We start from the raw sequence: 13,631 nt of genomic DNA, 5'->3' as shown, positions 1-13,631 counted from the left end.
TAGTGAGTAGGTTTAGGTTCATCCCTCCACATTCATCTCACTAAATGTTTTCAAAAAATTTTTTCTGTTGACATGAGTACATAAGAATAATGTTAATTTATTTGAAATATGTTCACCCCTCTAAATTTATTTTTGTATAATATTATATGCCTGACCTACTGGGAAATTAAAATTTAGAACTAATTAAATTATGATATTTTTATTATAATAGAGGACAATAAATAAAGCATCATCATAAGAGAAATTTGTGCAAACAGAACATTTTATTTAATTGATAAAAATTCTTAAAACGAGTCGCATTTGACATAACAGTTTCCATGTTATCTATGCTTGGATAAAGAATGTTTAAACATTTGAGCCTTCGACCAATTTTTAAAAATATGAAGAAATAGTTGGCGAGATGAAGGTATATATTTAAATCAATAAGATACAAGGATATAAAAACAAAATTATTAATATTTATTATTTCCTTGAACATTAATCACTTTAAGTAGGTGTTGGGCGCCATTGGTCAGCTCAAAACTTAGGCATATCAACTGAAATCTGAATTGTTGGTGTAATTTTAAAATACCAATCATTTACGTGAGTTAACTTTATACATGTGTATAATAGCTATGAGATTTTCATTATAATTTTTATCTAATCTAAATATACTGTGGGCAAATAAAAAAAAAGTTCAGTTAGTTTACATTTTGATTGAACATCATTAATAAAGTTATCTATGACCTCAAAATAAAACAGGAATTGCAAATTTAGATTCAGCAGATAATCATGTACACATGGCAAATATACCATGCTACTTCCTGATAATCATGAAATTTTATTTTTTTTATCATTAAGAGGATATTATTGTAACCACAGGTGTTGTAGATGCCCTGCAAAGTTGGCAAGTTTATGAAGATAATTAAGTCAAGTTAAGCGAAAGTTAGAGGTTTATAGTTGACAAATAATAAATTTAAGTCAATAAATAAACTATGTAGTAAGTAATTGAAAAATTAATCAACTAATTAAGTTAATGCCCACCTTTAAATGAGTGTAGCATAGCAAAATATGATATACATATCAGATTCTTACAACAGTTTACTTATTACTAATATTAGGACAAATTTACTTATTGAATATCTTAAAGAGAATATCAACTATGCCCGAGCAAAGAGTTTTATTTCACATTATATTTATTTAAAAATAAGTTATAAGCTGTAAGTATTTTTACAAATTCATACAACTTGTTTGAAATAAATATATGAAATAAAACTCTTCGTTCAGGCACAGTATAATTTTTCCCCTACATATTTGATAATATGTAAATTTGGCACTAATATTAACTATAAATAAACTGTAGTCAGAAAGATTGATAGGCCAATCAAGAAATCTCCCCGGTGGAGAAAAAAGTTATTTTTTTTTATAAAAATTGCATAGAAATATTATTACAATGTTTTGAGATCATAATAGTGAATACATGTAAATTAATAAATATTAATTCAATAGGTACCTAATAAGCATTACAAATGTGTTGGTAGAAAAAAAATCATATAAAAATGATAATAAAAAATCATAGCCTATATAATATTATAATAACCAATTAATAATTGTGATTTATGATAAAATTGTGTTATTATACAGTAAAGATAACTTAGTATAAACTTTAAAGATATATTAAGATAAGAAATATAATAAAGATATTTTCTGTAAATATTGAAAAATGTAACATGTAGTTTGTTCAAGTTCAAGTTCGGAACAGCTTAACATTATCTGACTAACCCAAGACTATCATAGATATTAAATTATTAAATATTTTACTAATTTGGAGGAGACCAAACAAATTTTGAAATTGTAAATTAATAAACATCTTATAGTATGACGTGTTGAAAAGCAATAAAACATCGTTTTTGGGGAGCAAAAAATATATATTTGCGGTTCAAGGGCGGCCGCGGGCCAGTTTGGTTCATATTTCCTGGGCCAAAAAAAATTGCCATTCCGCCCATGAAAATCCAGTACGTAGAATTGCTATATTACTTGTGTGTAAAATACCACACGTGGGTACGAAGTCCTCTTAATAATTGTTGACAGTCATTTAATTTTCCATCTCTACAATTGATGGGTCATAGTAAAAATTATAAAATACCAATAATGTATACATTTCATTTTTTTTTTCTTAATGTAAGGTAGAACAACAGTTTTTAATAAAGTATTGTTGTCATTCAATCAAACAAGTTCAAGATTAATTAAACCAATGTACCAAAAAACACTAACACATTATGTAATACATAATATTAAAAATATTTAATGAATTACGTTATGTAGAAACATTATGGAAAGATAAATTATATTATGTCCATCTTTACTCAAATAAATATATACATATATACATTTTGTTATGCAAAAAATATCTTTTTTTACAAGTTCTCAGATTTATATTTTGTTATTGTATGTGTAACACTCCATTAGTAATGTATATTATTTAGTACATATTATGTTAAAAACTAAATAATTAGTTTAGAAAAGTTTGAATATCAACAAATAATATTCAATATTTAAGTTGGCTATGAGAAAACCAATCAAAATTAATTTTGTTTAATTTTTGAATAGTTATTGATTAAGAAATATAATATGAACAGCACTACAAAATATAAGATACCTTCTAATTAAAAGAAAAATATAGCAAAAACAATATTTCTATTTTATACAATCGGGAAGTAAATTTTTAAATTAATCATTGAAGAAATATGTTAGTACATAATATTTTTGAACCCAGAACAAAATGTAATCCTAATGATCTTTAACAACTCATTTAAAAAAAAAATTTAAAAAATCAGTTATAAGTTCTTTATTATAATTATTCATCATTGACAACGAGTAGAGTCAATGTCAAAGGAATTGGCGATTGGTGACACTAACATACTTACAGCTGGTACCACAAATTTATTTAATAAAAAATGCAGAGTACCTGAAGGAACGCAGTTTTGATTGCTTAGCGTCGGCTGGTAGGACGGAGTCACCAACACCAATTCATGTAACGTTGACTAATAGTATGAAGTTTAGAATGCCAGTTATTTTTTTTAGGATTCATTTTTATTACATATTGTCTTTGATCTTGAGACTTTCTTAAATCATCTTTAGTATCTCATTTAATTAATTTTACATTAACACATGCAACAACATTTAATCAATTAGAATTAAATAGATCATGCATGAATCAATGCTAATAATATTATATTATATTCTATGTACAAAACATAACTAAAAAAATATTAAATAGTTAACAGAGTATTTTTTATTTTTTTTTTTACAATCTAATGGCAAATTAATATTTGTATAATAATAATTAATAAGTATTATTAGTAAATGTTTCTTTAAAAAATACAATTAACAACAATTTATTACCAATAATACATTTCCAATCAGAAAATAACAATAGCTTACCCCATTATTATAGTAATGGATACTATTGTATTTTAATTAGTGACATAACAAAATGGAAATAAATAATTTAATTGAAAATCAAGTTAATTATTTACTAATATTTTAAACTACATGTTATACCTGGCTCAATAATAAAATAATTAAACATTTTCAATTGTTCAATTGTTCCTTATGCATTACTAAAAAGAATCAAGTAAAATTGTTTTTCATATTCAAGTTATTCATTGTATTGATTCAGATTTTGATTTGATCTAAAAAATCATTATTTGGAACATACTTAAGATACTCAACACACGTTGATCACTCCTTTGTGTAAATAATAATAATAATAATAATAATAATAATAATAATAATTAATAACTGATTTTAATTAAATGCTGTTAAAGTAAATATGTAACTATCTACACATTTCTCTAATATATTATAATTCATAGAGTAGATAATGCCAGTAAATAAATTATCATTTAAATTAATGGAGTATTCAGAAAAAAAATTGTTTAAAATAAAAATATCTGTTGCTATCTACCAATAATTGTTCCCTCAATATAACAATAAACTTTTTTTCATTAAATAAATATAAATTAACAAACAATTTAAATTAAAAACAACCATACTCCGAAAATATTAATTGGATCACAACATCTTTTTTGGCAGAGGAACAGACAATACATAGTAGTCCATATACGTCATTATTGTTTTCTTTTTTAAATATATTATACATACTATTTGATATTTAAAACTAATCAATCTGTTTATGATACTGATTCTACATAATTGGCTGGGTATAATCCAACTCGGCCATCCTTGCGTCCCTTGCACCAGCCTTGTTCATCTTCATCTTCTAATTTTTCAAATAACTCTCCTAAAATTAAAATTTGATTTTTATTATAATAGATTATTTTGATGAAACAATCTATTCAAAATTCAAACTGTTCTTAAAATTATTTATTTTTACCTTGTTTGAAACTGAGCTCATCTGCTTCGGCACCCTCATAATCATAGAGTGCTTTTACAGGTACACCGGGCTCACCGTTGTCCACAAGCGCACCATCGGGACCAACTCCTTCTTCCTCATCCCATTCCTCCTCCTCAAATGGGTTTGAGTCTGGTGTTTGGCTATTGGACGCTCCATTCCTATAAAATATATAAAATAAATAGTTATAAATAAGAATAGTTAGGACAATTATATCTAATCAAACAAAAATATAATTGTATCGATTACATGAATTATTAGGTTTTTCAAATGTATCTAATAATACTAAAAATTAAAAGGAATTTCTAAATACAAAGGAAATATGGAACATGTGTAATCGATCTTACCGATTAACACAGGTATGTAAGGTCCGGTGCACGGCCCCTTCATTAGGAATCTAAATGACACGACATTTAGGTGTCATTTATAAAGAATAATAATTGTTTTGCTTAACTGAAATATATTTTTTATTTTAGTAACTCACGTTATCGGATGTGATTTTGTTCCATTTGATTTGTCTGTTGATTGCTTATGGTCGTCTGTACTATCATTTGATCGTGATAACGCAACAGTTGGCTTTTTGCTATTTATCTTTGGATGAGTTGTATGCAAATCCTAAAAATATCACAAATAAATAAAAATGTGAATAAATCAAATATAATAACAAAAAAACCTAGTTAGTTAATAATATTAACAAAGATTTAAACAATATAAGATTAGTCTCATACACTAATAACAATCTTTCTAACTAACATGTAATAAGTTAACTAAAAATGTAAAAAATGCACACTAACATTTACATGCAAATCTTCGCCGACTGATCGTTGATTGATTAATGTTATTGTTCCAGCAGGTATAGATTCTTTGATTTTTCCCTTGGATATATCCCGGAACTCTTCTATATAATCCTATAGAAGAATAACACGACAACACACATGCACACAAATTAGTTTTTTGACTTAACTACAATTATTATTAAAAATTAAATCAAGGCAAAACCAAAAAGAAATTATATATACATCTAGTAAATAAATAAAAAATTGCTTTCTACAGTTAAAATAACGAAACAATAAAACGAATTACTGTGTAACTTTACGAACCTCAAATAAGGGCCAATTCATTGCCATATTAACACCGTGATTATTTGACCACCACCGTAAATCTTTCTCGTGATCGGCATTATTGATGGTATGATAAAACTCTTCATAAATCTGGGGCAATCTAATAAATAAAAACAAACTATCAAGATTTTCATTCAAAATAAATATATTTTTAATATCTTACACAGGGTCTTGAGAAACATTTAGGCACTTGTGTATTGTAAACAGCGTGTCTTTAAAAAACTGTAATCTTCTAGCTTCTGTTTCTTGGCATCGGTCAAATACAACTGTCATATCTTCCATATATTTTGGGTTGTATGCATTTAATTCTTGTAGAGCCATTTCATACTTTTCTTTGGCTTTCTGCACTTCTTCTTTCGATTTGGCTACACGATCTTGCATTTTTTTTACCTAAACAATTATAAAGTTAGGTTATAAGTATTAATTAAATACATTAACTAATAAAATAGTGCGCTATCAATAGTTATAATTTTACTTGATCCATAGATAAGGAACTGTCAGCAGATGCATTTCGTTCTTGATTTGATGCTGATTTCTCTGCCTTACATGCGATATGGTACTCATTTTTTGTTTTGTTAACCTTGGTCAATAGTTTGCACCAAGGTTTTTGAGCTTTTTTAAATGATTCTTCCATTTCTTTTCGTTCTTTTATGTGTAAAACAGTCTAAAGCAAACAATATTAGTTTAATTAGTAAAAGTGCATGAAAAAGAACAATCACATTTTATTTTTGTACAAGTCAATATTACTAATATCATCAAGTAGAAAAACCAAATATTGAGTATTAAGCTATAAAATGTACTAATGTGCATACCTTATGATAATTGTCTTTTTGCCATGTTTTTACTTGTTGCATTATATCATTACACAAGTCATCTTTCACTCTTATGTGTAAATCACATAGTCTATCTGCTTCAACAAGCACACCCTTCCAAGCTGCTTCTGTCGTTCCATATTCTGGACCTTTTTCAATAATTTCATTCCATTTCTTGGACCACCCTTTCAAGCTCTTGGAATATGCTTTTTCGATATCTGATCGTTCTTGTATGAGGGTAATAAGATCATTACATAACCGATAGCCATCTTCGATACGTTTAGTGGTGCGTTTATGGTTGCCAGGTTCCCAAAACGAATCACTACTTGCTATTAACATATTGTCATCACTGTGATGTGACATTTTTACTGATGTTTACCTAGATACAATAATAGTTTTAATTAAAGCATTATCTGAATAACATATGATTTGGGGTACTTAAAACTGATAGGCGTCATCAATAGTTACATGATTATAAAATTAATTTTTTCCAAAGAACATACTTCACACGTGTATACAACAATGGATAAACAATTATGCAATTAATAACCACTTAAAATGATAAATGTTATAAACACTACAAATTAAAATATAAAGTTTTAATGATTACACCTAAGTGGGGCAAATATTTTATAGCTGTTGTGTTCAAAGTGAAATTATTAATTTTAAATATTTATCCAGTTATTAAGTGCTATACGTTGTGTTTTCTGTCGAAGATTATTTTTTTTATTGTTTTTGCTCGAATTTTATTACTATACTTTTAGGAACGATTAAAAAAAAAAAATATGGAAATATATTAACCTAAGAGATAACTATTAACTTCTATAATATACAATAGGTACAACTGCTTTTCGAGGTTCGCTTTACAACAACAGCACGCATAATAACATAATATAATAACTAGTTTTAACGAAAGCCTTAAATGAATCAGTATTATTCATTATTGATACACGTGTGTTAAAATATTCTTGGCCGTGCGCGGCTGGCTAAAGTAACAAATCGTATTTCCCTCTACCGTGTATGGACGTATGGTAAACGGTAATACATAAGTACCAAGTACATAATACAATATCATCATCATCATCATGACGAATGATGTCATTTGGCAATTGGACCGTTAATATTATTATGCCGTACGGGTACGGTAGCTTTTCTCCGCACGAAATCCATCCAACAAAATATTGTGATCGCGTATATTCCCATTCTATTCATTCATCCCCGCCACACGCGAAAACGACGACGTCCGAGACATTGCGGTAGGACGAACACAATATAATAATAACGTCTGTAACTCTACGATATTACTGATACGTTTTTAATATAATATTGAACGACGCGAGAATATTAAGTTAATTTATTTTTTATTTTTTTTTTGTTACCTAATATTTAATACTATTAGATACGATATCAACGTTCACGACTGGACAAACGGAAGGTTACCTGCCTATCTATATATGACTTCGTGTAATGCACGTATACTCGGCACTGGCACATACTATAAAAAATATTATGTACATACGCGTGTTTAAACATATAAAATAGGTATCACGTTGCAATTTGAACGCCAGGGTTCGGTTTTTAAATAAACAAAAAGAGTATCTATTATGACTTATAACGTACGTAGTACGTACAAGCATTCGCCATTCAGCACCAACAACTAAGGTACCCACGAGTGTAAAAAAAATAAACTCAAACAACAAAACATCTCTTGTAATATAATAATCAATTTAAAAAAAATAATTTTACAGCCAATTTAGATACTGTCTATGCGACATGCGTGTTATGCGATACTTGTTTATGTGTTGGTAGGTACTCGTACTCGTAATGCTGCAGCACTAGAACATTATAATAGTGGGCTAAATGTATATTTTACAAACTGTACGTGACGCCACCTACTACTAGTACTTAATACTTCTACAGTTATTCGATTATTACAGTTTGCGCACCTATATTTTACACAATTGTCAATTCGTGAATAAATTATAACTTTGTTCTAGTCGAAAAATCATTATCATCCTACATTCCTGCTAAGTATCAATGGGTATCTATAGCTATAGCGCATAGGTGCAATAACAGATATTTGAATAACAAGTTTATTGAAAATGATTTTATTTGTGTATTTGCTAGTATGAATTAACATACGGAGAACTGCCCAGTAAGCCATAATTTATCATAGCCACTAAGAGGGAGGCATTATTTATATTCCGGTTCATTTACGTAGGTCAGTGTTAAATATTAATGGGATGTACACAAGCATATTATAACTCTTGCGAAAACTGAGTTATTAAATGTTATGTAATACAAATATACATTATACATACATGTATGTTTATATTACAGCCGAAATATAGGTTAATGTAAATACGTAAAAGGATTCAATTTATTATCAATGTATAAAAATAATACAATGACGATCATGGACCAACGCATTTCAATATAATATTTTAAACAGATTTTATAAACGATGATGCCGTATAAGTTTGTTATCACTTATCTATAAGACAATTAATATAACAATAAATTAGACTTCCACGATGATCATAATTCAGAAAATATATGTATCTATACTCTATAATAGTACATTAGTACCTAAATTATATATTATAGGAATCAAGCCTCGAAGAATAAACCATTACATTTCGTAACACAATTAAAACTCGATATATTTTTTCCCGTTGAATTCGAATAAATTTAATTAGTTAGCATCGTTAACTCATCAGATAGACATTTAGGAAACTCAATGGAATGGAATGCACCGTGAGAAAACAAACATACCGTTGTTAAATATAATACGAAATGGTAATAAAGGATCCGGCACTATACAAATTACAAATATATACCTAAATCATAATTCATAATAAAATATAAATAATAACGGAAATGTAAACGTAGTACGATAGAATAAATTATACTTCCAGTGTAAACATAGATTTTTAAGTTTATAATTAATTCTCGCCTTTAATAGCAGAATTAAAAATACTTATTTTAAAATTCTAAAAAAACAACCAATGCCAACATCATAATTAGGTAAATTTAGAGTAAAACCTATATTAAAACATAGTTCAAAATAATATAAGTCAAATTATTATAAATAAAAATTGACATTACTTATTAATAATAAGTTCAATTCATGCAAATACTGCGTATTAAAAAGTATTTTTTCTGATTTTTACAAATAAAAATTACATTTCAACGAAAGATAAAACCATTTGTTAATGGAAATCTATAAACAGTAAAAAATATCACGACAATAATATAATTAGATAAGTAAAACCAACATAATAATTGTCTTCAACTGTAAGAATCAAAAATGTAAAAAATACAATTTTTTCCAACATAATATAAATTATTAATAAATTATAATCTTATGTTATGTAATAACTAACATCGCGTACTTTTCAGTTTTCATGATTATAAAAGTAGGGGGATTGAAATCGTAATTCTGAATTCGTAATAGGCGAGAGTAAAAATAATAATTAGATACCTTATAAATTACAATAACCCTAATTGAAACGTTTTGTCAAACAAACAATGTTGTTACATTTAACAGTTATACATATTATCAAAAATATGAAAACAATGAAATTTGTAAGTGCAATTACAAAAACGTTAAAAACTATTGATTAAAAAATTTAATTATATTTTTGGTCTTATATTTGATGGATTCATACCTAAGTCATGGCGTTATGTATTTATATTAACATATTATATATTTATTCTAATCTTAGGCATAAAATGTCAGTTTGAACTTTTGAAGTTTTGAATTTGAACTTTTATTTTTATTGAATTTAAATCTAGTTAATTATTAAAAACAATTTACACATGTGTCTTAATATTAAAATAATTACTTTAGGTGATTACTTAATAATAAACAATCATAAATATTAACTACACATAAATAAATAGTTTTTTCCTAGATAAACGTAATAAATAATAATTAATATAAACTACTGGTTAATTAAATAAATGTTTAATTTATTAGGCATTGGATAGCATCAATAGTATTTTAGGAAGAATATTATCATATATGATCCTCAGAGGAATGTTGATTAGCTTGCAGCATATTTGGTCCTTGACCCTCTAGGCCACACCCAGTCTAGTGTGTATGAAGAGGCCTCTTCTTATATCAATGTATAAAAAAAAAACGTGCTAATACAGATCAATTTTATTGATGATATTGCATTAATGTTAATAACTATATTGGTAGGTACCAAGATACTAATTACTGATAACAATATTCATTTTTGTTTCAATGACCACCTATAATATTTAGAGTAAGACACTAAGTCATCAGCAATGGATAATTCAAACAACTAGGGTTAATGTGGCAGTTGTATACATTATTTTTTTTATCAGTCTAGGAACTTTAAGTATGGTCTTACACTCTTACACAAGTCAACTGTTAATATGGGATACCTTTTCAAATGGCAAGAGTTTTGTAGGTCTTCTTTTTTTACAATCCAGTGTTTGACCTTATTGATTGTTTTAAAAAGCATACACATAATAGTGATTATTTAAATTTTAAATAAAATAGAAATAAAACAGTAAAGTAGGTACCTAATTTAATTTATTTGTTAATTACTAGGTAACAGTTATTAAAATTGAATCAATTAAGATTTGGCTTATACTTTAATAATTGTATTTAATATTCAAGCAATGTATTAATTATCATAATTATACAGGAAATTAATCTTAATAGATTCATACATCATAGATATAAGTACAATTAATTTTAGCTGCCTATAAAATGTTTGGTTTAAACAATATAATATTTTCTAGATAGATACTAGGGCAATAAATTATATATAATTTTTATTATTTAAATTCAACATTAATTATATTTACCTATTTAATATTTAATAAAATACCTATCTATACCTATAATGGCTAACCTAACCTATAATTTTTGTTTGATAGAGAATAGTTTACACAAATTACATATTATTAATATTAATACGTATTAATATTAATCCAGGTTCATAATAATAATAATAAAATACAATGTACAAGTAAACAGGTTGTTGTTTTTTCCAATAAAATTCCAAATTAGTTTGTAAAGTATACATCACACTAGGTACAATACTATAAAAATGAGTATTTCAATAAATTATAAGATTAAATATTAAAAACAAATATTATACTATCTATACTACAAACAAAGTGCATCGTTTTCTTTATACAATCCTATTTAGTTATACTTCAGTTGTTTGCTTATAGTACACCTGTGCATACATTCTAATGTAATTAAAGTTAAATTTGATTTTGAAGTAAGTATCCACCTAACTCACAAATATATTCCACACAAAAAAAGATTTAATTTAAAATGTAAAAGTAATAGAATAGAATAATATATACATATTTACATAACCTATCTGCTTTATATTAACATAAATTTAACTAAGTTAAGTCCTAATATTTAATATTATTATTAAGTAATGCACAACAAGTTGAATAGTAATATTATATCATATTCTAAGGGCCGTTCTTACAATGTCTGGTTAAAGTTAACCGACACTTAACCGGCCGAATTCTGTCGGTAATAAAATTTGTTATCATTCGGTTAGCGTTAATCGACACTTTGTTGGACATTGTAAGAACGGCCCTAAGAAGTAAAATAGTGAAGATAATATAAATCTGTCATAATAGCACATTCATAATCAGTATTAAACGAGTATTAATGAAATAAAAACTTCTAAATACCTAATCACGAGCCTAATCATATAGGTAATGAATAACAGTATAGAATCTACTAATAAATACCTTTGATCTTTTAAATTAATTACCAGACACATAGTTCTTTTTAAAAGTCAAAGAATATTGTTGATTTACAAAATGGAGCAACAGTGCAAATAAAATAGTGCATAGGTTTTCAGGTTAAATAAATATAAGTATTCATAATCAAACGAGTAATCCAATTACTTACACAATTACACCTACTTAAATATATTCTCAAAAGGGCAGTACATAATATTGTATTTCAGTGTTCTATGAAGATTTTATGCAACTAGTAATCTTTAACGCGCCAAATTGAAAAATATTTTGGCTAAATTTTTTCAGTTCATACCTCATAAAGATTAGGTATAGGTTAAAGTGACAAGGATGGCAAAAAAAAATACTATTGGTCTTATTTTTATACTACTAATATTTTATTTATTATTTTAACTTTTAAATATTTACTTTATTTTAGCGGTACTTTACTTATTGTGTTTCTATAAATGCCTTATCAATTGTCTCTGCCAATTCCTTAATATGAATTTGCAACAGATTGATGTGAAATGTATGCATAGATTAAAAAATATAATCTCAGGTATTTATCGATAGGATAATTTTTGTTAGTTAGCATCAACAAATAGTATTCTTTCGCCTACCGAAAATAACAATTATACAGTACTATCTCGGAGTTTCGAGCCGATTGCATTGTTTTATGTTTTCCAGCCATAAATTAGTAGCCAGGTATTTTCGATAATAAATCGCGTTATCGCTTAGGTGGATCGCGAAAAAAAAAAAAACAACCTACCCATATACAATATTCATAGCAGTTGGGTCGCACACCTCGTTTTGCACCGAAATCGTGTCTCCGCACTCGTTAATAAATTACACAGTGGCGAGTATCGTGTTCGGTAGATATTAAGATATAAAATATCGAAATAAATTAGTACCTAGCTGGTTTCCGGACAGCAGATAATTTCGCAGGTGAATATTATCATTATTACCTGGTGCGCAAAGCGTCGTTGAGCGATGACCGTGGTGACTGTGCGGACGGGCCGACTGTCCAGCTTCAGGGATCCGGGACGGCCGATCGGGGATTATATTTCACTCGGCAACAACACGACTCTCCGCACGACAATAAAACGGTCATAAAATATTTGACGTTCCGATAGACTCTCTTCTTTATCAATCCGTTATCATTATTATTGACATGGCACAGGTGTGGGGTACCTCCTCACGTCGTCGCGGCATATCATATTATTTTATGGCATTGTTATTACATATTTACCTACTGTAATTTTTAACACATTATTATTTCTTTTCACTGTCAAAAACGGCGAATTCCGGCACCCAACACGCTCGGCACAATGAAGAAAAAAAAACAGTCGGCGGTTCCAATTAATAATAATTACTACAAATTACAATATATTACTAGATATTTACTATAAAAATAATATAAAATTCAACGTTCGAAGCACGACGACGGACGTACCGGTCCGACTGTGGTGACGCCGAGTAGTGCCGAAACAGGACGAACGGGCGGCGGCCAGATGACGATGCGTGGACACGTTCGCGCGGTACGGAGGTATTTTT

The 13,631-nt window shown here is 27.6% G+C and overlaps 1 protein-coding gene across 2 annotated transcripts; it reads right to left on the bottom strand.

Moving 5' to 3' along the window:
- Positions 1–3,259: 3,259 nt before the first annotated feature.
- On the bottom strand, positions 3,260–13,631 carry LOC132946215 (protein kinase C and casein kinase substrate in neurons protein 1). Of its 2 annotated transcripts, XM_061016092.1 has the most exons (9): positions 13,043–13,629; positions 6,330–6,708; positions 5,993–6,181; positions 5,681–5,907; positions 5,497–5,617; positions 5,191–5,304; positions 4,881–5,011; positions 4,379–4,557; positions 3,260–4,285 (listed from the first exon to the last, which is right to left on the bottom strand). In XM_061016092.1, exons 2-9 carry the CDS (start codon positions 6,690–6,692, stop codon positions 4,176–4,178), a joined length of 1,434 nt encoding a protein of 477 aa, XP_060872075.1. In that variant the 5' UTR covers positions 6,693–6,708; positions 13,043–13,629; the 3' UTR covers positions 3,260–4,175. The 2 variants fall into 2 exon arrangements, with proteins under 2 accessions (XP_060872075.1, XP_060872076.1); XM_061016093.1 differs by lacking the exon at positions 5,191–5,304 and having other exon boundaries at positions 13,043–13,631.

This window comes from Metopolophium dirhodum, chromosome 6, assembly GCF_019925205.1.
Source record: "Metopolophium dirhodum isolate CAU chromosome 6, ASM1992520v1, whole genome shotgun sequence".
NCBI lineage: Eukaryota > Metazoa > Arthropoda > Insecta > Hemiptera > Aphididae > Metopolophium > Metopolophium dirhodum.
The sequence above is the reverse complement of the archived record's forward strand: the minus strand, read 5'-3'. Positions and strand labels throughout refer to the sequence as shown.

What these genes read in the sequence shown, in the direction of transcription:
- LOC132946215 (XM_061016092.1), bottom strand. Translation starts at nt 6,692, where the DNA reads ATGTCACATCACAGTGATGACAATATGTTAATAGCAAGTAGTGATTCG. An exon ending in TGAATTGGCCCTTATTTGAG is followed by an intron (nt 5,305 to 5,496) that starts GTTCGTAAAGTT and finishes ATTCTTCTATAG; the next exon opens with GATTATATAGAAGAGTTCCG. An exon ending in ACAAAATCACATCCGATAAC is followed by an intron (nt 4,558 to 4,880) that starts GTGAGTTACTAA and finishes TATATTTTATAG; the next exon opens with GAATGGAGCGTCCAATAGCC.